We start from the raw sequence: 25,424 nt of genomic DNA, 5'->3' as shown, positions 1-25,424 counted from the left end.
GCCCCCGCCGAATATCCGGTGCCGGAGACTTCGGCAACTGGCGGGGGAGGGATTCACGCCAGCCCCCAGTGATTCTCCGACCCGGCGGGGGGTCGGAGAATCTCGCCCCTGGTGACCTCACCTCCAAAGGGGATATCGGAGGTGAGCATTCAGGTCACCACCACCCTCTAGTGTGCCAATTGCAGAGAGGGCATTGGAGAGGTCACAAGGGAGCCAGATAAATGCAACTCAGGGTCAGGGGGATGGTTCAGTCTCAGCATCACGGGGGGTGAGGTCACTTGCAGGGCTTACTGGCTCTGCATGGCTGTGAACCTCTCAGTTAAAGGGATCTGGCAGCTGGTTTGCAGGCAGCGCTTCCCATGTCCTGCTTGCTGAAAGATTGTCCTTCCCACTGCCCTCCCACCACTGAGGGGTTGTCCTTCCAGAGTGACATCTGGAAAGTGGGTGGGAGCAAGTGAATCCACAGGGTCAGCACAGGGGGCAACTGTGAGGTTCTAGGGTGAGGTCCCATGAGATGCGAGGCTGAATGGCAAAAGTTGGGCACTCTGACAAGGGGTGATTCCTCACACATGGGGAGGGTGAGTACAGTCAATATGCAGTAGGCGCAGTAAGGGTCAATGAATCCCACACTCAGGCAGCACTGTGAAGCCTGAGGGCATGAGATATCTGGAAGATCAAAGTCTCTGACTATGGAGACAGGCTGTCAGGGATTAGTGTATGAGTGGCTGGCTGTTCAAGTTGGAAGGCTCATTTAATCCGTAGTTTATGAGAGCTCTCTAAGGACTGCAAATTGCATGTCTTACATGCATTGGGTGTGCCTAACCTGCCACAAGTGGAAGTCATTTGCCTAATCAGCCCCATGACCGTTCTTGACAATTCAATTGTGCCAATTTACTCAGCATTGAAATGCGTGAGTGTGCCACTGATTGTCACCCAATTGTTAACGCTTCAAAAGCATAGCCCCCAAGCATGGAAATCAAAGGCCCATACTCAGACTCCATGACAGAGAAGTAATACAGATATGGCCCCCAATGCAAGGCGTTATGGAGGGAACAAAACAGTCACCCTGTTCAGGAGGTGACGGGGAGCAGTGTTTCGTTCCCCTGTCAGATTCGAACGAGGTCCATTGAATGCACTCAAATGTGCTCACTTCTCACTCATGGGGGGTACATGGGCTCTTGGGGCTCTCAAGGATCAAAGCGCTTCATTCAGGTGGAGTTGAGAAGGGCAACTTTGGTGCAACAGGGGAGGGAGTGAGTCTCATTTGAAAGGTGCTCCACATAGGGGGGAGAACATGGGTGGCTGTCCCAGATCCTGAGAGGGATGATAGGTCAGGGGATTGACAAAACTCCTCAATGATCACTTTGATGTTCTCTTCCTTTCTGTTTTTGATTTGAGGGAATCATGGAGCCAGTCGAGTGAACAATTCTTTTGATAGCTATCGAGCGGCAGCAGCAACTGCGATGTGCCGTTACAGGTGGACCTGTGCCCTTCAGAGGAGAGGAAGGAAGGGCTGGTTGACCTTCTGGGAGCAGGGTCACAGGTGGTGGAGCCTCAGAGGAGAAACTACCGGCCACGGGTATACCACCATAGAACATCCTACCTCCAAATGTTAGATGTCCAGTGCTGGAAAAGACTGTATCTATCCCGGAGGATGGTGGACCATCTGTGACAGGTGATGTAAGAGCTGGCACCACATGGACTGGGAGGTCACTAATTTTCTGTAGCCCTGAAAGATACTACGCTCTGAAACTCCATGTCAACGGCTCATATCAGGGCAGTAAGGGTGACCTGTGCAACATCTCCTAGTCAGTCACGCACAAGGGCACAAGGAAAGTCACAGAAGCACTCTTTGCTAGGGCCCACATGTGCATCAACTTGGACCAAGACCAGGCGAGCCAGGACACCAGAGCCATGTGTGATGACTGTAGGAATTTCAGATATATTATATTATATGTAGTAGGTGCAGTAATGGTTAAAGCCCTGGGTTAGTGTGTGAATGCTGCAGTCATGTTTTTTAAAATCCTGGTTTGAAAGGCAACAGACTTTTTGGATACAGAGGTGCCATTCAAACATCGTAAAAGTTGGGGCTAATGGCATTTTGTTTATATAAAGAGGGTTCCCTTGGAGTAGATAATTAGAGACATTGGGCTGGATTCTCCGCAGCCCCGCAGGGAGTTGGTGGGGGGGGAGGGAATCTGGCACCGGGGGGTGGAGCGTATGCGCAGCCGGGGGAGAGATCGGGCCGGAGGGATCTCCGATCGGGGGGGGGGCCTAGTTTTCTTTGTGTGGGTCTGCGGTCCGAGTCCGCCATGGTGCACGGCGCAGCCGCTGGATACCGCCGCCGAGCGCATGCGTGGGCTCGGAACCGGAGGTGCGGGGACCTGTATCTGCAGTCAAAGCTGCGTGAATCACTCTGAGTTCCACAAATTCACCACTCTCTGGGTGAAGAAATATCTCCCTCATCTCAGTCCTAAAAGACTAACACCCCATTCTCAAACGATGACCCTCAAACTATGACCTCCCCCACCTCAGCTGCTACTGCCTCCTCCGAGGTCAGGGGTCCCAGTGTTTTCCTCCCACTCAGAAGTAAATGGGTTGGTGAGGGTTTCAGGTAACATTTGAACATCCTGCCTGATCCACATCTGCCTGTATTTTGCTGGGTTAAAATTGCCTCCAGTGACACAGTGCACTATCCTGCCTTGGGATACTGGGATGTTAGCTTTCCTGCCATTGTACAACTAGCCAACAGGAGACGCAGGGTAGCAGCTTGAAAGGATCTTCATTGTAAATTGCCTTCTTCTTGTTTGGAAACATCACGTCCCACCCTCCTTGAGCGCAGGGTAAATCTGATGGTTAATACTGCACTGAGAATTATATTTATTTAGGAGTAGCATTACTCCCCTACACAGTGAACTGTATGTCGCAATCTGCAGTTCCTGCATATTAGGTAAAAACATGAATTATGCGAAAATGCACTCTCCTATCATAATTTCTTAAAGTAGCCAATTTCTCAACATTTTATTGCCTAAATCTGCTAGAGGGAAGAGAAGTGCAAACATATGTCGTAGATAATGTAAAGACTTATTTTTTCATGCGCCAGGTGGAAAGGGTTCATGACCATCTTCCGCCTCATTGAAAGACCGGCGGTGTGAGCTACATGCGCCATTTCAATGTGTCACAGCTTGAACAAAGTGGGACATGGTGATGACATTACCTGCACTAAGTAAAATATTCCGGGCAGTCGGATGCCATGAAATAATTCCGACCCTCTTCGAGTGTCCTTCCAAAACAACAATGGGGTCTGTTATAGACCGGAGCGCTACGTGATCTGGGATCTGCCAAACCTAGGAGAAGACGAACAAAACAAGACTTAGTTACAAATAGTTAGCTGACTAGAATTTATGAGCTGGGCAATCTGGCGAACTTGAAATAAAGGACACCAAATCTTAATCTCAGTGTCCAGTCCACGTCGAACCAGATAATCAAATAATTTCAGAGTTTACGATTTTTTTTTTGTTGATATCAGACAATGGACCAAAATTGTACCATACTTTAAACAAGAGGACATAGTGATGGGAAATAATTTATCAAAACATTTAAAATAGTTGCCTGAGGAAAAATTACACAAATATTTGTTCTCTTGGTTGTATTTGGAAAGCACATCATCCGCAACTTGAAACATTTCTGGTGATAATACAGTCGAGGTATTGCAAGCCAACAACAGTTGGTTTGCTGAAGTCTCACTGGGCCATAAGTTCTTTCACAAGGTCAGTTTAATAAACATGATCATTTGGTACAAATTAACTCAATAATCTTGGGATTCACGCCGCCCCCCCCCCCGGCGATTCTCCGGCCCGGCGGGGGGTCGGAGAATCCCGCCCATTGTTTCTATTCAAATGATCATCTAATGCCCTCTTGAATGCGTCCATTGAACCTGCCTCCACCACACTTCCAGGCAGTGCATTCCAGGCCTGAACCACTCACTGGGTGAAAACATTTTTCTTTTGCAAATCACTTTACATCTCTGCCCTCTCGTTCTTGATCCTTTTACAAGTGGAACCAGTTTCTCTTTATCTACTCTGTCCAGAACCCTCATGATTTTGAACACCTCCATCAAATCTCCTCTTAGCCTTCTTCTCTCCAAGGAGAACAGTCCCAAAATCTCCAATCTATCCTCATAACTGAAGTTTCTCATCCCTGGAACCATTCCTGCAAACCTATTCTGTACTCTCTCCAATGTGTTCACATCCTTCCAATAGTGTGGTGTCCAGAACTGTATACAATACTCCAGCTGAGGTCTAACTAATGTCTTGTATAAGTTCAGGATAACCTCCTTGCTCTTGTACTCTATGGCCCTATTAATAAATCCCGGGATACTGCCTGCTTTACTAACTGCTCTCTCCATCGCTGCTGTTACCTTTAATGATCTAAGCACATACACATCTAGGTCCCCCTGATCCTGCATCCCCTTAAGTATTGTATCCTTATTTTACACTGGGCGGGATTCTTTGGCTGCGCCTGCCTAGTGACCGGAAATTCCCACCCAAGGTCAACGGACCTTTATATGGTCCCCGCCCCATCTGTGGCGATCTTATGGTGGGCGAAGCCGAAGAATCCAGCCCGTTGTCTGTAAGTCCATTCATTCTACAATCCAAGTACCATCTACCTTATCATTGACTCATTTCAGGTCTAATAATCCCCGGAGGAGGATTCTGTTAATATATTCCCTGATCACCAAAAGTATTCAAACAAATCTCCAGGGTATCCATCCATCCGTCATCTGCATTATTCAGCCTTTGTCTACTTTCAATAGGCAACACCGCCTCCTGATCTCAGTAGCACAGGGACATGTGTCCCGTGTGGTATTTGATAATCAGAATAATCGTTTACATCCATATCCAAAATATTTAGTCCAGTTTCCAGTCAAACATTTTCCAGCTCCTTTTTTGAGGAGTTCATTGATGCTGCACCAATGTTTCCCTTTCCAGTCTTCTCAATGTGGCCAAGGTTCTGTGGAAAAACAATTTCTATAAAAATCTAATCTTAAATCTGGTTAAATTTTAAACCCCGGTCCTCCTGAACAGGCGCCGGAATGTGGCGACCAGGGGCTTTTCACAGTAACTTAATTGAAGCCTACTTGTGACAATAAGTGATTATTATTATTATTATTCACTTCGGTACTCTGAGTCAGCACAGCTATGCCTCTCGGCATCTTGTAGCTGGATCATTCATCATCTTTTCCCCTCGTGAAAAGCTGGCTCTGCAACTCTCTTATCTTTAACTTTATTCCTTTGCACCAATATCTTTTTTGAGAGGATAGAGCCTTAAGGGATACAAACAATATTACAACTGTTGCTTTTGCAATGATAGACTCAAGGCTGGAATAATGTTGATCTATAGTTTAATGCTATAGTATTGGACTAGTTTTGTTGATATACTTATATTGATTGGAAGCTTTTAGTGAGCAATCACATCCCAATGTTTCCCTCCCCCACTATTGCACATCCTTCCCCTGTGTACATTTACTGTTTCTCAGTTCACTAGTTGTTATCTTACACTGAGACTATGGAATGGCTATCTGCTGAATTGATCCAGGTCTTTACAGTCCTGTTAGCTCCCTGATACTTGACACATGATGTTATCGGCCAATGGTGTAAGAGATGCTCTCAGCAAAGTAATTCATGAATAGTAGGAATGGGTGCCAAACAGAGCTTTTCCTGTTCACAACCACTTCACTCTTTTTTTCTGCTCGGCAGATTGTAATCCATTAATTTCCTTCCTTAAACTTTCACACGTGGAACTTTAATCTAAAAATGCAAGTAGATTATATTCACTAAAAAAACTCGCATCTACTAGCATGGCACCTTTATGAAGAATTCCATTAGATCAGTGATAACTTACCTATCATATGGTTGACTTCTTTGCCTAGCTTCTGTAGCCTTTTGAAGAGCATTAGTAACATTGGGCGCGATCTATACGAATGGGGACGGAGTCCCGGAGCATGCAAATTAGCCGGGTGTTTCCCGGCGCTCGGAGCGCGAGAGTCATCCTGCTATCTAATGCCCATCCGGGTAAATCGGTACCTCAGCGGGGGACTCCCCGATGGGAATACACTTAATCCCCATTTTCTGCACTGAAGAGCTCCGCTCGCCCATGATGCAACCCCAAAACCCTCCTAACACAATATAAGGGTGGGGGGTCCCCGGTTCAGGCTCCCCCCACACACGCGAATGGCACCCCCTAGCCCTATCACTGCTGCACAAAAATGCCAGCCTGGTACCCCAACAGTGCCCCTGCCAGCTGTCAGTGCCACCTGGGCACCGTGGCATTGCCAGGGAACATGGGTGGTACCAGAAATGCCAGGGTGTACCAACCTGCCCAGAGGGCACGCACCCGTTTGTGGACACCAGCACTGAACTGCGCTTGCCCGAGCATTCCAAAGCAAGGGGGTGAGATCCCACATTTTGGTTAAAACTCAGGAATACATATTATGGTGAGACTAGCTGACTCTCTAATATACAGATTTGCCAGAAAGTTAGATCTCGGAGGCGTGGCGAGCCGGGTATATCCTGGTAGTGGGATCTCTCAGCATTTACCGGTCGCATTGCAGAGCACTGCTTTTCAGGCACAACGCGACCGGTGGGTCCAGCCCATTATTTCAATTGATATTATGATTTTTATCATTATAGAATTTGGACCATTGATCTGTCATATTTCGATTCCGGCTTCATGACTTTTTGGTATATTGGAATATGTTGCTCATCTTCAAATTTTTTAAGAATAGTTACTGGATCTGGTATATTATAGATGCAATGCTGCATAAATACATTTTGACATTTAGCTTTGCATTTCGTACCAGTCGCAAATCTATGTGTCATAACTGCTCTTATAGCCTCTACTTTCTTTGCCAATCCCAGCTGAAAATAACAGTTTTACACCCACACTGGAGCTACACTTCATCTGTTGTTGAAGTCCAGGCAGTATGGGGCTACAACACCCAAATAGCCTCAAATAGCTTCTCTCCAGATTAAGTCAAGCCCCAAACTCCAGATTCACACTGTAACTATGCATCAATCCTATGCTTCACAGTGACACAGTCACTAAGGTCACAGTCTAAATGTACTCATTCAAAACTTTGTTCAATTTCTCTCAATGGAGATAAGCACCCTACCCCCATCCCTGCAATCCTCCCCTCCCAACAACAGAGCCTCCAATTGTCCAGGGGCAATGCAACATGAGATGAGGCATTATCTCACAGCAGAAACATTGTGTCCTGCTGATATCCACATTTCTGGGTCTTCTTCCTTTCAATTATCCCAATTGGATCTTGTAGCTCTCCCATTCCTGTTCTCCGGTATTCTTTTAAACTGTTTATTATTTTATATAAATGGTTAGAAGCTCAATTTTCACTTACTGATTTAGCAGTTGCAGTGTTGGTCTTAATCTATTGTGCTTTTGTTCTTTAGAAGTTTAATTCCACTTTAAAATAGCTTGCTGCTTCCTTTCAATAATTTTACTTTTTAATAATCTTTATTGGCACAAGGCGGCTTACATTAACACTGCAATGAAAAAGGGGCTGTTTAGCACAGGGCTAAATCGTCGGCTTTGAAAGCAGACCAAGGCAGGCCAGCAGCACGGTTTAATTCCCGTACCAGCCTCCCCAAACCGGCGCGGGAATGTGGCGACTAGGGGCTTTTCACAGTAACTTCATTTGAATTCTACTTGTGACAATAAGCGATTTTCATTTAATTTCATTTTCATGAAGTTACTGTGAAAAGTCACATTCCGGCGCCTGTTCGGGTACACAGAGGGAGAATTCAGAATGTCCAAATTACTGAACAACACGTCCTTCAGGCCATGTGGGAGGAAACCGGAGCACCCGGAGGAAACCCACACAGACACGGGGAGAATGTGCAGACTCCGCACAGACAGTGACCCAAGACGGGAATCGAAATTGGGACCCTGGTGCTGTGAAGCAACAGTGCTAACCACTATTATTTCCATTACTCTAATACTATTTCCATTATTCTAGTTCCACCTCCTACATCATCCTTTTTGAAGCTGCAATTTGCTCGTCTTAAAGTGTGCTCTAAAGGTTTCAGCCTTTGATAGAACATCAAATTGAGCTGGAATGATCAGAGGAATCCAAATGCTCAGTCACTTCCAGGTTACCAATCAATGCCGATGAAGAGCGAGGAGAATGAAAGCATGTGGCATTCACAGAATACTCCACAGGAAATTTTCCAAAATGCTTCCTGGATAAATTAATTGGCTGAACTGCGATCATTGTTCTTACACAAGGCAACGTAAAACTTTGCTTCATATGGTGTCCTAAGACATTTGCACTTTCACCTCTCAGGTTGCCTCTAATCTGACCAATTTACCTCCAGGACACTGATATTATCTACGATTATCACATTGTCGCTTCAAAAGGGAGACTGGCTACCTTCGGAAACACTATTTTCTCCCAATAACACTGACAATTAAGATCCTTAATGTATAATGCCCAAGCTCCTCAATTTAAGGATTGTTCTAATATTCTCAAAGTAACCATAAAGGTGCACGGGACATTGATCTGGTGCCGTCTACTTTAAAATCAAATTCCGCACAAAGTTCCCACTTTGCTTCGTTCAAATTATTGGATAATTCAAACTCATAAGCATGAAAAATGATAATTATCAGGAATAGAATATAATGGCTTTCATTTTACTTCATGCAGTTCAAAGAGCAGAACAGCAATTTTATGACCGATCACAGCGAACTAGTTATTAGGCTGTCAATGTTAATTGTAAATATGCAATACACAACGGATGACGAGAGCCTAGTAATAAAATGGCCCTTTGTTTATTGGAGACAATTATTCTGTGCATCAGCCTGTACAAAGTGATAAGACAATCTCTATAAAAGGAAGGGGATAATGAAATAGCTTGTGAAATTTACAATCCCTAAAAGTATCTCTTAAATGAGGGACGCACAAAGGAAGACTTGTGTGAAATGACCTGCCTTTAACCAGTTCTGACTTTGGCAGCTTTATTTATTTAGACTGTCTCCTGTCACGGTTCATAATTGCATCTCTTCGGTTTTGTGATCAGTATGAAGTAAATACTCAGTAAAACGAAGCCTATTTTGTGAAAGTTTATCAACAAAACGCTCCCGACTTCCGGTGACGGCGGGCGGGAGGCAGCCGCACATTGGAGGGCTCCCGTTCGGGAACGGCATTTTCGGGGAGTAACGCCCGGTCCTAGGGCCAGCGACGGCAGTAAAAGTCGGGAGACAGCGCAAGGAGAAGAAGGATGTCGAAAAACACCAAAAGAACGGCCGGGAAAAAAGCGGCTGAAAGTCCGTTGGAGAGTGGAAAGGTCACCGCGGGGTCAACAAAGAAAATGGAGGCTGGAGCACCAGGGGAGGCCGCAGTGCTTACGGCTGAAGAAATAACTAATGTGATGGCTGCGGAATTCCAAAAGCAGTTGGCGCAGATTGAGAAATGCATGGAGACGGTGAGGAAGGAGATGAGGGAAGTTTTGAATGTGCTGGTGGAGGAGGCGGTTTCCCCGGTGAGGACGGAGGTGGCGAGCGCAGTGGCGGAGGTGCGAGAGCAAGGGGAGGCGCTGAAGGAAGTGGAGGAGACGGTATTGCAGCACGGTGATCAACTTGCCTCGATGGGGAAGGAGATGCGGAAGGTGATGGACACTAACAAGGATCTGCGAGGAAAAATGGAAGATCTGGAAAACAGATCCAGGTGACAGAATTTGAGGGTCGTGGGGCTGCCCGAAGGAGTTGAAGCCGAAGCCGACTGAGTATTTTGCCGCGATGCTGGCAAAACTATTGGGGGAGGGGGAGGACCCCTCCCGATATGAACTGGATTTGGCTCATCGGTCGTGGAGGCCTGTACAAAGGCGAGTGAGCCGCCAAGGGCAGTGACTCTGTGCTTCCGGAGGTACAGTGCGAAGCAGAAGGTCCTGAGCTGGGCCAAGCAGAAGCGGGTGGTGCAGTGGGCTGGAGCTGGTATACGTGTATACCAGGGCTTTACGGTGGAGCTGGCGAGGAGGCGGGCTGCCTTCAACCGGGTGAAGAGGGCACTGTACATTGGCAAGGTGCAGTGCGGCATTGTATATCCAGCGAAGCTGAGGGTGACCTATAAGCTCAGGGACTTTTATTTTGGAACGGCGGAAGCAGCGGAGGAGTTTGCGAAGGCAGAAGGACTGTGGCAGAACTGACAAATTGAGGAATGGCCATGTGCCGATGTAACCTCATGACTGTATTTTCTTCTTTTTTGTTTCACTGCGTGCGGGTGTAGAGGCTAAAGGAGCCAATGTTGCATATATTTGGACAAGGGAAGGGACGGGACTTTCACTCGAAAGGAGGGTTCTTTGGGGTGTAGGTGGATATGCGGGGTTTGTGTGCTAAAAGGGGATCTTTGGGCTTTCCTAGGGCCGGGCAAGTGGGAAAGGGACCCGGGCGGGGGCCTCCACGCTGGCCGGTTTAAGCCGGCCAGTGAACGGGAGTGAGGTGGGGGGAGGGGCTGCGGCCATCGGAGCTTGGCAGAACAGGGTCCGAGTGGTCTAGCCGGGGTGGCAAGTTGGGGGGAGGGAACCGAGGTTGGGAGGAGGAGTTTTACAAGAGGCAGTGGACGGGAGGAGCTGGAGACTTGGGGGGGGGTACAACTTTGGGGTATCATGTACGGTACTCTCTTAGAGGCTGGATGGCGTTGGTTGGGGGGGTGGGTGGGGGATGGAGAGCTGTGTAGATTAAGGGTGACTACGGGTAATCCCTGATTCCTTTTTGGCATTTGTTTATGTAAACATGCGGGTTGAGGTTTGGGGGTTGGTGGGCGGATGGGATCGTTGTTATTATGGCGATTGACATATCTTGTTGATTTTTGTTTATTGTTGATGGGTGTAAATGTGGGATAAAATGTGAAAAAGGAGAATTTAAATTTTTTTTAAAAAAACAAACACAAAAAAAAACACTCCCATCCTTAGAAACATTCACAACCCGATTAAGCTGCTGGTGGAACCTATTTATTCCGTACCTAGGGTCAGGCTGATTAAAATGTTTCACTGTAGAACCTCAAGAAAAAAACAAACGTTGTCCGTGAAGTGAATGAGAGCTGGAAAACAACAAACTATCTTGTTTCATAATTTAAGAGCGCCAGAACCCGTTGTCCTTTTCGCGATGGAAGCTCTTTGCTTTTCTTTAGATTTTTCTTTTTTCTGTTCATCTGGCACTTTGAATGTGTAGTCCCATGCTCTCCAGCGGCACATTCTAGTTGACAACATTAAATGCTCTGAAAAAGTCTATATGGACTTACATTCTTTTCTATCTGGGCTTCCTTCTTTTAGCTATCGCACAAGTTGAAGTACCGAGATAAGGATTGCATCGGATATGTATCACAGAAACAGGCCATTTGGTCCAATCAGCCCATGCTGGTGTCTTGCCACAGTTGAGCCTCTTCCCTCAACTAAATCTACCACCGTCCCTCTATTCCTTACTCCCTCAAATGCTTGTCTAACTGCTCCTCAAATCTCTCCATATTATTCATTTCAATCACTCCCTGTCGTTACGGGTTTCACATTTTTACCACTCTTTGGGTAAAGAACTTTCTTCCAATTCCCCTGTTGGGTTTCTTGGTAATTATCTTACATTGATGACCTCCAGTTGCGCTCTTCACCAGAAGAAGAAACATTCGCTCTGTATCCACTCTATCAAAACCTTTCAGAATTTTAAAGGTTAGTCACCCTTCCGCCTTTTTTTCCCAGAGAAAATAGGTCCAGCCTCTGAATCCTTTCTTGATATGCATGACCACACATTTCAGGTATCATCCTTACAAATTTTCTTTGCAACCTCTCCAGTGCCTCCCTCTCCTTTTTACAATATGGCAAACAGAATGGCACACAGTATTAGAAGAGTGCTCTAACTAACGCCCGATACAGATTTGGTATAACTTTCCTATTTTTCAATTCTATCCCTCTAGAAATAACGGCGAGTGCTTGGTTTGCTATTTTGTGACCTTGCTAAACTTTTAATGACTGATGCGTTGCACTCCGAAATCCTGCTTTAGGGAGAGAAAAACTACCAGGTAAATCACGGTAATCCAGTATTGCACACTGTTGCTAACTTTTGGTTGGCTCTTAATTTGGCTCTATTTAATCACGTTTGCTCAAGAGTCGCCAGGTGTCTTTCAACACCGCCACAAGGCTCAGAACCAAATACTGATCAATGACTCGATACACCAGTTAGTAAGTTCAAAAGCAATGCTCATTTATTTACACACAGTCAAATCTACTCATGCATAAACTCTACAAACTAAACTACCACTATTACTAAGGCCTATACTTAGCTTTGGGCGCCCACTCAGTCAGAGGAACAATGGCCGTTGCTCGGTTCTGAGGCTGCTGGGTTGAGCTGTTTACAGGGTAGCAACTAGGAGTGTCTATCTCGTAGCGGGCGTTGACTTGGAACTTACTTGGTCTGCTGTAGCTGCTAGGCTGGTCTCTCTCTTAGCTGAGAGCCAAAGCCAAAGGAGAGAGATTCTCCCTTGAGTGATACCTCTTAAACTGCAAAGGGCTTTGCGCTCTTTTGGGCGGGCTTTGAACTTGGCCTCAACTAATTGGGTCTTTCCCAATCATCGGTATTGATTTTCCTCCAATAGAGGGGTGGTTCCCTGATCGCTGGGCGTGTCCTGGTGACTGTCAGTCAGCTTTGTCTTAGCTTCTTCTGGCGCCGGGGAGTCTGTCCTAACATTGTGTATCTAAATGTTTCCCTTTTGTCCCCAGAGATGGCTCATTAGTATGTAAATCGTTTGGTAGTTTCTGTCCTGTCTGAGCGTCAATAGACAGAGCTTGCACCTGCTTGTTTCTTAGCATTGTCCAATTTTCCCTGCAGTCTTTGCAAGTGTCCATTTTGTAATCGGGACGTGGCCATCCCAGATGGCTACAACACCACCTGGTCAATGGGTTAAGATAACTGTCCTTCAATGGCAAAGGTTTAAAGTGACGTTGGCTTTTTCCTGCACCTTTTAGCCGTTACTTACAAACATTTAACAACACTTGCCTTAAACATTCCCTGCCTCCACCACTGAAGCACAGTGACAGCCATGTTTACCATCTACAAGATGCACCTGCAGCAACTCGCCAAGGCACCTTTGCCAACACCTTCGAAACCCGTGATATCTGCCACCTAGAAGGACAAGGGCAGCAGAGATGTGGGAACACCACTACCTGCAAGTTCCTTTCAAAGTCCCACACCATCCCACCTCGGAACTATATCACCATTCCTTCACAGTGGCTGGATGAAAATCCTGGCACTCCCTGCCTTACAGTGTTGTGCGTTCACCTGCACCAGGTGGACTGCAGTGGTTCATAAGGCAGCTCAACTGCAGCTTCTCAAGGGCAATTAGGGATGGGCAACGAATGTTGGGTTAGCCAGCGACGTCCACATCCCGTGAAAGAATAAATAAAAAAGACCTGGGATGGATTGGGGTTGGGAGGGGGTGTGGGTTGAGGTTCAGGACATCATCTGGCAATCTGCTCAACCAGGAAATGCTGCATGGGACAAAATATAGCAAACTAACAAGGAGATAGAATGACGGGGATTAAAGAGCTCATGGGAGTTGCAGTTCAGTCACTGAATATATGAGATCAAACTTGCTGTTGGTTCACCTCTAAATACCAATGAAGTAGATCTTTGCGTAGCTCCAACTTCCACCACACTTTCCCACAATGAACAGATTATGGTAAACCAACTTCTGGTTAACTTTTTAAAACCAGCCCGCGCTACTATGAAATGTTCCTCATCTCCCACTGTATATGACAGAGTTATAAATGGTTGCTTACTGCTAAAAGATACCCATAGCCGTGATTTGTTTATTTTGCATTTTTATATTTTTTCCAATTGTTTAATTTGTTCTCCCTTCATAATGGAAAAAAAAAATGACTTGAAAATCGCTTATTGTCACAAGTAGGCTTCAAATGAAGTTACTGTGAAAAGCCCCTAGTCGCCAGATTCCGGCGCCTGTTCGGGGAGGCTGGTACGGGAATCAGCGTTTAATCACAGCTATTGTAGATTATGGCTTGTTCAAACGACTATATCGAGGTCGAGAGTGCAGGGTGACAGGACCTGAGCAGAAACCATCTGCCCTTCAGCAGCTTGCTCTGTATGATTTGACATAAAATAACTGCATGGAGAAAAGAGGCAAATCAGTGACAGAAGACAGTCACACACAGCAGAGGGCAGGACAGAGTCATGCTGCAGGCTGAATACTTCCAATGTTTGCTTTCAGTAACACAGATTTGATGAACATCCATGACGAGATCATAAGATAATTATGGATAATGAAGGCCATTCAGCCCCGCTGCTATTCCACATTCCTGTTTGAAAACTTCCTGAAGCACACAGATGCCTGAACAGAAAGTTAGAATATTGAATTTGATGCAGAATCATGTCGAGAAAGCAGAGTAAAGAGGGCACGAAGGATGGAATCAAGAGAGGGGGAGCCAGGAAGAAATGTAAACATATTCTAATTTTTTTTTTAAATCTCCGGTAACTGAAGAGATGAGACTGAGCATTTTCAGTGCCAGACTGTTATTTGGCAGCAATTAAGGCTGTGTTGAAAATTCATTCATCCTCGGGTGGCACAGTGGCGCAGTTGTTAGCACTGCTGCCTCACAGTACCGAGGATCCAGGTTCAATCCTGGCCCCGGGTCACCATCCGTATGGAGTATGCACATTCTCCCCATCCCCACACCCCAAACATGTGCAGGTTAGGTAGATTGGCCACGCTAAGCTGCCCTTAATTGGAATTTAAAAATTTTTTATTCAGGTATGTTATCTATTAAATAAATTCCTCAATGTCATGGTGTTCCATGTATTTACATGGCAAGTCTATCTGTGAGATACTATTGCGATGAAGTGTCTGGAGGAGCAGTGCTCTTGGACAGCAGCTTCCTGATTTTTGTGTTTAACTGAGCATGTGCAGTCACCTGAAATCATTGTATAATTTAGCCATTAGTAATGATGGATATGTCATTATTTTTAACCTCAAAATCCCCAGGCCATTGCCCATATTTGTAGAGAAAGAACCTACAGGAAAAACATGTGTTTGTCTTTAGTAGGCAGAAACGTTACCACATGAAGCATTCGGCTAAGCACAGGAACATTTCAAATAAAGATGGAAGGGAATTGCAGAACTACCTGTCGAAGCTACCCGAGTTAATGGAGGTTGATTTTTTTTCTCCCTGAAAAGCCACATGTTTGGGAAGAAAGAGGCAATGTTATGTAAATTATTCTCATCGTGTTATACATTCAAGAGATGTGGGCATCGCTGGATTGGCCAGCAACCATTGTCCATCCCTTGAGAAGATGGTGGCGAGCTGTCTTCTTGAACTGCTGCAGTCCAGGTGGTGTAGGTACACCCACAGTGCTGTTAGGGAGGGAGTTCCAGGCCTTTGACCGAACGACAGTGAAGGAACGGTGACTTATTTCCAAGTCAGGATGGTGTGTAACTTGGAGGGGAACTTGAGGGTGGTGGGGTTCCCAGGTATCTTGGATTGGATTGGATTTGTTTATTGTCACGTGTACCGAGGTACAGTGAAAAGTATTGTTCTGCGTACAATTCAGACAGATCATTCCGTACGTGAAAAGAAACTACATAAGGTAAACAGAAAAAACACAATGTAAGTACATAGACGCAGGCAACAGGTAAACCATACAGGAGTGTCGTACTACTCAGTAGACAAGATGTGTGAAGAGATCAGGTCAGTCCATAAGAGGGTCACTTAGGAATCTGATAACAGCGGGGAAGAAGCTGTTTTTGAATCTGTTAGTGCGTGTTCTCAGACTTTTGTATCTCTTGCCCGATGGAAGAATTTGGAAGAGAGAATAACCCGGGGGGGGGGGGTCCTTGATTATGCTGCCCGCTTTCCCATGGCAGCGGGAGGTGTTGACAGAGTCAATGGATGGGAGGCGGGTGTTGTGTTATGCTGCTTCGGATAACACAGGCTGACACTTGATGCAGTCTTGATTAAAGGATGCTCCAGACTCTGAAATGAGTTCAACGTGTTTATTGAACTATGAACACAGTTCTCAAATGAGTTCTACTCTCTGCTAATCTAACTGTAGTAACTCAGTCTAACTGTCCCAGCTTGCTCTAAGCCACGTGCTGGGGTGTGATGCTGCTGATCAACCCTGTCTATCTCTCTAGATGTCTGTCTGTGGAAAGAGGCAAGGTGTGAGTGCCTCATTCCTTTTATAGTGTTTATGGTCATGCCCCCTTGTGGTGACGCCACCTCTGAGTGACCAGACTGCCCATTGGTTGTGTCCTATTCTGAGTGTTCATTGGTTGCATGTTTGCATATCATGACATCTCTCCCTTTTTTGTTAGATGGTATATACATGTGAATGTGTCTGTCTAATGTGACTGACTGAGGAATACAGAACAGAACAAAGAAAACAAATGCTCATAAGTCCAGTCTCTGCAGCTTGCGTCTGATCCTCGTCGACCGCCGGAGAGGTGGTGGAGGGGATGACGGTGTCTTGACAGGCAAGTGGGAGGCATGACTGGTGGCCTCGTGGTTCGAGGTGTCTGGAGGTGGCAAGTCGACATGTGGAAATGGAGGGGAAAGTGGTTGTGGGCAAGCAACTTTTCGCAGTGCTCTTCGATTCCTTCGCAAAATGGAGCCATCAGCCATACGTATGACATAGGATCTGGGCGAGGCCTGTCGAACAACGACAGCCGGAGCAGACCACCCACCATCTGGTATCTTGATCCTGACCGTGTCTGCCGGGGACAGCACGTCCAAATCGATGGCATGTGCATCATAGCCCTGCTTCTGGCTGTCGCGAAGATGCTGCATCTTCTGCAGCACCGGGAGGTGGTCAAGGTTGGGCAGGTGTATGGCTGGAAGCGTCGTCCGCAGGTCCTTGTTCATCAGCAGTTGAGCTGGCGACATGCCAGTGGACAAGGGAGTCTCCCGGTAGGCAAGTAGTGCAAGGTGTATGTCGGAAGGGGAGTCCGAGGCCTTGCGGATGAGGTGCTTAACGATGTGCACCCCTTTTTCGACTTTGCCATTGGACTGCGGATAGTGCGGACTGGAGGTGACATGCCTGAAATTGTAGCTCTTGGCAAACGTGGACCATTCTCGACTGTGGAAGCACTCGCTCATGACGGTGTCCGGGATGCCATGCCGTGAGAATGTCTCTTTACATGCTTTGATGACGGTCCGTGAGGTGAGGTCTGGCAGGTTCAGCACCTCAGGATAATTGGAAATGTAATCGATGATAAAGATATAGTGGTGACCATTCGTGTGGACTAGGTCAATGCCAACCTTGGACCACGGAGAGGTCTCTAGGTCATGTGGTTGGAGCGTCTCCTTGCTCTGCACTGGTTGGAACCTCTGACAGGTTTTGCAGTTCAGGACCATGTCCATGATGTCCTGGTTGATGCCGGGCCAGTAGACAGCTTGCCGATCCCTGCGTCTGCACTTTTCTACGTACAGGCCACCCTCATGAATCTGCCGCAGCACCATGCTCTGGAGACGTAGCAGGATGACTATCCTGTCCAGCTTGAGCAGGATGCCGTCGATCAGTGTCAGGTCGTCCTTGACGTTGTAGAATTGAGGGCATTGCCCTTTCTGCCAGCCATTGCTGAGGTTGTGGATGACTCGCTGCAACAGGGGGTCTTTGGCCATCTCTTCTCGGATGAGAACGATCTTCTCATCTGTGCCGGGAGAGTGCTTGCACACAGTTGTACCTGCAATTCAATGTGCTGGATGATCTCCAGTGGTTCACTGGGTGAGTTGATGGAGCGGGACAATGCATCGGCGATGATTAGCTCCTTGCCAGGTGTGTACACTAAATTGAAATCATACCTCCGGAGCTTGAGCAGAATTCTCTGCAAACGAGGCGTCATGTCGTTCAGGTCGTTTTGGATGATGTGGACCAGAGGACTAAGATCCGTCTCAACAGTAAATGTTGGCAAGTTGTAGACATAACCATGAAATTTGAGGATGCCGGTGAGAAGACCTAAACACTCCTTCTCAATCTGCACATATCTGGTCTCAATGGGTGTCATTGCCCGTGACGCGTATGCTACTGGTACCCAGGATGACGTTTCGTCTCTTTGAAGCAACACCGCCCCAATGCCATCCTGACTCGCATCTGTGGATATCTTGGTCTCTCGGTCTGGGTCAAAGAATGCAAGGACAGGTGCAGTGGTGAGCTTGGCTTTCAGCTCAAGCCACTCTGTTCGGTGCTCCGCCTTCCACTCAAAGGCGGTTGATTTTTTCACTAGGTTGCATAGGGCCGCGGTGTGTGTGGCCAAATTCGGGATGAACTTGCCAAGGAAATTGACCATTCCCAGGAAGCGCAGTCCTTGGGGACTTTCATTGCCTCGATTGCTTTAACTTTGTCTGTGTCCGGGCGCACACCGTGTCGCGAAATCTGATCGCCCAGGAACTTCAGCGTGGATGTCCCAAAACAGCACTTGGACCTGTTTAGCTTGAGGCCATGTTCATGTATGAGTCAGAATACTTTCTTGAATCGCGACACATGTTCCTCTGGGGTTGTGGACCAGATTATGATATCGTCAACGTAGACACGAACCCCTTCTATTCCCTCCATCATCTGTTCCATGATTTGATGGAAAATCTCTGATGCCGAGATGATGCCAAATGGCATTCGGTTGTAGCAGAATCTGACAAAAGGCGTGTTGAAGGTACAGAGCCTTCTGCTGGATTCTTCAAGTTGGATTTGCCAAAATCCTTGGGATGCGTCCAATTTTGTGACGAAGCGCGCGTGTGCCATCTCACTCGTGATTTCTTCCCTCTTTGGGATGGGCTAATGTTCCCGCATAATGTTTTTGTTTAGAACCTTGGGGTCTATGCAGGTCGGTAGGTCCCCTGAAGGCTTATTTACGCACACCATCGAGCTGACCCAGTCGGTTGGTTCAGTGACCTTGGAGATGATGCCTTTTTGTTGTAGACTCGTGAGCTTTGCCTTCAGGCGCTCTCCCAGTGGAGCAGGGACTCTGCGTGGTGTAGCCATGTAAAATGGCTGCGTTCCGATTAATCTGGCTAAAACCCAGTTTAAAACGGCTAACCCGAAAGACTGCTGGGAAAAGCAGCCAAGAAGACACAAGCAGGCAGCTGCAGACAGTTTTGCATATTCGGCTCTGGGAAGGTAGCCCAGATCGATACTCAGGGCTATCAACAGCCCATCAACCCAGGTATTTGCAGTTGCATTCAGGACTGTTTGCAGCCAATCTATTCAGACATCCACAGTTAAATCGGCTATCCCCGGGAACAATTGCAACATATTAGCAATTGAATACCGGGCCAGACCTGTCGCCGCCTGCAGTGGCCGAAACAAAGACAGGTGAGCGACCACCCCCCGATCGAGGAATCGCCTCACCATTGGACACATCGACCCCAGAGATTGGGGACAGAATCCAATCACTTGGGACTCAGGGTCAAGGGCCGCCCCGAGAGGCGGGAAGCCCCTGGGCCCTATAAAAGTGAAGGTCCAAGTTCAGATCTCTCTCTCTCTCATCTTCGCCTGCTCGAGACCTTCGCAAGACCAGCCATCGGCAACTGTAAGTTTGAATCCAACGATCGCTATCCGGTAGAGACACCTAGCCACCGACCTGTAGCAGCCTTTTGAATCCCGCGGGCCATATCTGATTAGACAAGCCATTCGTTTCCCTGACCTGGTGGGCTCTTCCTAAAGTTAAGTATTGGTCAGTAGTGATAGGTTTATTGTATAAATAGTAGTATTAGGGTATTAATATTGCTTGTTGTATATAGTAAATCACCGTTGTTTTAATCCTTACTAAGCGGTGTGCTGTATTATTAATCATAACCTGAACTTGAACCACGTGGCGGTATCATAAAGATACCTGGCGACTCATGAGCAAAGGTGACGTAAACAGAGCAAATAGACTAAGGTTAAAAAGAGCAACATAATTGGCGACATCCTGACGGGACCCAACTTAGAAGTGGAAAACCACTCCGGGAGAACCCCAACATTTTGAATTAGAATCCAATCGGAAACAAAAAAAAAACCCACATGTGTTCAAGCGGTTCTGGTTAATAATTCACAATTCGGAAGTGTGTATATGCATGCGTAACTAACAGGGTTATAAGGCAAAACTGATAGATTTCTTGTTGCGTCAAAACTATCGGCAGTTGGTATTTCGGAAATTAGCGCAAGCCGTACCCGCATCTACCACACCACCTTAGCCCCCTGCTCCAAATTCGAACGTAACGAGCAGATAAGAGAGAGCCATGCAGGCAATGCAAGCGATGCAGCGCCTCATGAACCCCGAAGATTTTGCTGTCGCACCAGTCAGCAGCGTAGGAGCGGGACAGTGTCCCGTTTGGGAAGTGGAAATCCGCAAAATTCTGCAGGGCATAGGATGGCCCGTGTGGAAGGATTTCTGCAATAATGACGACTCAGGTCCTGGAAGTATAGGGCATACTTGGTGGGAGAACCTGAGTGAGATCCACAGAAAGAGTTTAGCAAAAGCGCGCAAGCCGATGGCAATTGTGTCCTGTCTGGCACAATTGCGAGGCACAGAGGAGGTCGTCAGGACGCTCCGCAAGGAAATAGAAGGCATACATCGGATGAGTAAAATTAATGTATGCGAAATTGAGAAAGAGAACCTGGAGTTAAAAGGGAAATTAGCAGCAAAAGACGAAGAGGTGGCTGACGCCAAACGGGGTCACCAATCTTGTCTGACGCACTTGAGTAGTTTCCAGTCACAATATGAAAAGGCTTATCAGGACCTGCAGCGTGCAGTCCTGGTAAAGAAAGAAACAGAAAACCAGATAGAGACGCTCCAGAAACAATGCAGTGATCTCAAGGCAGCCTTGAGAGCGCTCCACGCCACAACCACGGAACAAAGGCAGAGTACTTTGGACCATGCAAAGTGCCGAAAGCAGATTGCAGACTTGAAAGCACTGCTTTCTGTCCAAAAGGGATTTCAAGAAACCTTTGGGGAAAGTTTAGAACAGGAAGACGGTCCTGATTGGGAAGAATTGCAAGAGACAGCGCAGAGATATGTTCAGGGAGCATGTGCACAGGGAAAACCCCAAAGGAGGAAAGCACCCCCACCCCCCACACAACAGGTAATACAGGCTCCCATGAACCCTGTAACAACCCACCGCACCGCCACAGCAGACGAGGCGGAAGTCTTATATTCCACCCCCCTCACAGTGACCCAATTACGGGACACGTGTGCCAAAATCACACCGTTCCTCCCCGCTTCAGACCCACACCATTTCTTTGCCACCGTCAAACACCAGGCGACCATGTACGGCCTGGATGAGAAAGAGCAGGTAAAGCTCACGGTCCTCAGCTTAGACCCATCGGTCGCAGCAGCCCTTCCCGACCCACAGAATGTAGGAGGAGGCATCCTTGCAGAAATGCATACCGTGATCCTGGATGCGATCGGGTACAACCGGGGCGACCCCGTAGGCGGTTTGAATAAATGCAGACAGAAAAGGTCTGAACACCCCACAGCGTTCGCAGGACGCTTGTGGATTCACTTTGAAGCCGTTTTCGGCAACGTAGATCGTGCCCATTTGTCCCCAGACAATATGGCCAAGTGGACCCGCACCCTTATCTCCCATGCCACGGAAGCAGGACAGAATGCCTGTAGCAATTCTGACCCCTCGGAGGAGGCTCATAATGAGAAGTGGGTGGTCAAGAGATTGTCCCGCGTTTGGGAACAAGCGGCTCACAATAAACCCGCAGCTAGAACCCCTGAGGAAAAACAAGCCGCCGCAGACGTGCAGGCAGTAAGAACCACTCATCACAACCCCGCCTGGGTAAACGAGGGAAAGAGCAACCCCCCAGCCAAACCGCAAGAGTGCTACAATTGCGGACAATTGGGACATTTTGCTAGAGAATGCAATGGCCCTAAGAAACCACAGAGTGCCCAACCGACAGGCACTCTCGATAAGAAAATGGCAGAGCCCGTAGCGACCGAGAACTGAGGTGTCCACGTGATGATTTAAAGGAGACACTTGGTGAAAAGTGTTGTCCTTTCTGATGGAACTTGCAGAATGTTTTACATTGTCTGTCTGTTTGTTAAATGTTTTATCTTGTCTGTCTGTTTGTTAAATGTTGTTCGTCCTACAGGAGAATTTTCTCACCGCCCCACACCCATTCACCTGAACCTTTTAACTTTTCCCACTGACCCCCACCGCGGCCACACGCCCATTCTGCCGATACCTCTGAGGACTTGCCTCAGACACCCACCACCGCCACACACCCATTCTGCCGAAACCTCTGAGGACTTGCCTCAGAGGCCCACCGAGACCAGACGCCCATTCAGAGGAACTAGCTTTTCAGCTGATACCTGGTCACCAGACCAGACGCCCGATCGTAGCTACTCTTCTGATTTGATGGTAGATTCAGAACAGTAACCCCACCATGATGACTACATTTTTGTCCATTCTTTGGTCGCTCAGGCAGTGGAGAAACGGCGTGAGACCCGCCCTGCCTGGGGACCCCCCCATTGGTCAAAAACGCTCGGGTAGGGAAGATACGGTATTGGTAGCCATCCTACCCGGGGACTCCACCCAAATCGTACCCGTCGCGGCCCACACGCACCTCATTCGACCTTTTCTTTCAAAAACAGTTTTATTTTATTTAGGCAACCTTTGGGTTGCTGCCACATGCTATTTACATCCTGGAACATTTGGATGATAAACTTAGCACTGGTCCACCATTGGGAAGTGTGCCGTATCCTTTGAAAATAAAAAAATGGGGGGAGAGTCACATACTGTGACCAATTATAAAGGTTTAATTGGCCCCAAGAAGGACAGACACACTAACACACCAGATATTAAACCGAAGTAATTACACACACTACGCTTGTCTTACAGAACTCCAGAAGCTCCAAGTCCGGAGAAAACCAGCAAAAAACAGGAAAAGGAAAGAAAGAAGACAGTCATGAGGACTCCTTTCTTCGCGCTCAACATGCTTGTTATGGACTTTTTGTTGCGCGGGAACACGGACCCCATCACTCCAAACCCCTTTACTGTTAACACTTCACTGCCCAGTAGTACCGAGGGCCCAGTCACCAACCACGCTGCATTATCCTGGTGTGCCAAGTTCATAACTTGGTACTCTCTATCGTACATCATTGAGGCACTGTTGGCATTGGCTATACTCAGTTGTGCAGTACAGACCATGCGCCTCCGGAAGTGGAAAAGGAGAGCGTACCGCGCTCGAACCCCGGTATATCGGATCCGATCCCCGAAATTCGGCTATGACCAAACCCCAGACCCCCTCAACCTATAAAGAATAAAGAGTATTCACGTGCATTATTCCTGTAAATAAAGAGATTTACGGAACGTTTCATAAAAAAACAAATGTATGATCCTGAGCTTGACTGCCAAGCCAGGAAAGAGTATATTAAATGTTGTGATTGTTGTTGTATGTTTTAGGAAGATAGGATAATGCAATGTTTAGGAGTATAGAGTGTTTAGGTAAAATTAGAGGTTCCCAGTTAATTTTTTTATAGATACATGCCCCTGCCTGACATAGCGCCCTCAAGAATTGTTTAGGTAAATTTTTGTGCATAGCTAGGGTCAGAGTAGTGGCCATGTAGGAGGTGCCCCCCCCCCCACAGTGGGGAAACGAAGAGGACAAAATTTATGTGATCCTTCACGCTTCGCGTTAGGATCACAAGGCGGGAATGTAGCCATGTAAAATGGCTGCCTTCCGATTAATCTGGCCAAAACCCAGTTTAAAACGGCTAACCCGAAAGACTGCTGGGAAAAGCAGCCAAGAAGACACAAGCAGGCAACTGCAGACAGTTTTGCATATTCGGCTCTGGGAAGGTAGCACAGATCGATACTCAGGGCTATCAACAGCCCATCAACCCAGGGATTCGCAGTTGCATTCAGGACTGTTTGCAGCCAATCTATTCAGACATCCACAGTTAAATCGGCTATCCCCGGGAACAATTGCAACATATTAGCAATTGAATACCGGGCCAGACCTGTCGCTGCCTGCAGTGGCCGAAACAAAGACAGGTGAGCGACCACCCCCCCGATCGAGGAATCGCCTCACCATTGGACACATCGACCCCAGAGATTGGGGACAGAATCCAATCACTTGGGACTCAGGGTCAAGGGCCGCCCCGGGAGGCGGGAAGCCCCTGGGCCCTATAAAAGTGAAGGTCCAAGTTCAGATCTCTCTCTCTCTCATCTTCGCCTGCTCGAGACCTTCGCAAGACCAACCACCGGCAACTGTAAGTTTGAATCCAATGATCGCTATCCGGTAGAGACACCTAGCCACCGACCTGTAGCAGCCTTTTGAATCCCGCGGGCCAGATTTGATTGGACAAGCCATTCGTTTGCCTGACCTGGTGGGCTCTTCCTAATGTTAAGTATTGGTCAGTAGTGATAGGTTTATTGTATAAATAGTAGTATTAGGGTATTAATATTGCTTGTTGTATATAATAAATGACCGTTGTTTTAATCCTTACTAAGCGGTGTGCTGTATTATTAATCATAACCTGAACTTGAACCACGTGGCGGTATAAAGATACCTGGCGACTCGTGAGCAAAGGTGACGTAAACAGAGCAAATAGACTAAGGTTAAAAAGAGCAACAGTGGACCACTGGCTTGGCATCAGGCCGCAGTAGAATGTTGTTCTTGTATGGCAGTGTGCCCATCCCGCTAAATACATCCGGGTACTGGGTTAGCATGTCGTTGATGCTGGCCTGAAGATCCGAATGGGACGGCGTCGTTGCGTAGACCCTTTGAATGAGGTTCAGTTGGTTGCAGGTGTGCGCAACTAGCAGAGGCGCCCTGTCAGGCTTAACAATCTCGAAGCGTAAGCTTGCTTGTGTGTGTTGGCTGTACACCTGCAGATGGCAGGAGCTCAGGTTGGCAGAGGCACCTGTGTCCAGTTTGAACTGGATGGGGCAGTGGTTGACCTTCATCACTGCATGCCATTCGTCCTCGGAATCCACGGCCAGGATGGATTGGACTTGCCATGTGTCCGGTGTGGCATATTCGCACTTCGTAATAATGCCCACTCGGTAAGTGTTGTCCAGGTATTCATCATCTGGATCTGTAGCACTGCCGGGATCAGAGTCATGCATTCGGTGTTGCACACTTCTGATGCGCCGCTATCGGAATTGGGAGCGTGGCTCCTGACATGTGGTGCAGATCTGCACAGGGCTGCATAGTGGTTTGGTTTCCCACAGTTTAAACAGCGTATGCCTCTTGCGGGGCAGTTTTTTAAAAAATGGGCAGTGCCGTAATTCGCATACGTCATGACATCAGCGTCATGACGCTCAGTGCGTCGTTGTGCATGCGCGGTGCGGTTCTCGGACGCCTGCACCTGCGCAGTGCGGTTTTCGGCCGCTTCGTGTTCACGATCGCATTGCATGCATCGGGCCCTG

General features: G+C 47.4%; 1 protein-coding gene across 6 annotated transcripts in view; it reads right to left on the bottom strand.

Annotated features, from left to right (window-relative positions):
• Positions 1–25,424, bottom strand: part of LOC140386853 (coronin-6-like) — a 339,560-nt gene that overhangs the window by 46,241 nt on the left and 267,895 nt on the right. For 5 of the 6 annotated variants that reach the window (XM_072469624.1, XM_072469622.1, XM_072469623.1 and 2 more), the window contains one exon: positions 3,218–3,347. In XM_072469624.1, coding sequence (XP_072325725.1) covers positions 3,218–3,347 — 130 coding nt within the window. Of the gene's footprint in view, positions 1–3,217; positions 3,348–5,904; positions 5,925–25,424 lie in introns of those variants that run through there. The other variant, XM_072469627.1, reaches the window with a different exon arrangement.

The sequence above is a fragment of the Scyliorhinus torazame genome, chromosome 12 (genome assembly GCF_047496885.1).
Source record: "Scyliorhinus torazame isolate Kashiwa2021f chromosome 12, sScyTor2.1, whole genome shotgun sequence".
Lineage (NCBI taxonomy): Eukaryota > Metazoa > Chordata > Chondrichthyes > Carcharhiniformes > Scyliorhinidae > Scyliorhinus > Scyliorhinus torazame.
This window is presented reverse-complemented; position numbering and strand designations above follow the sequence as displayed.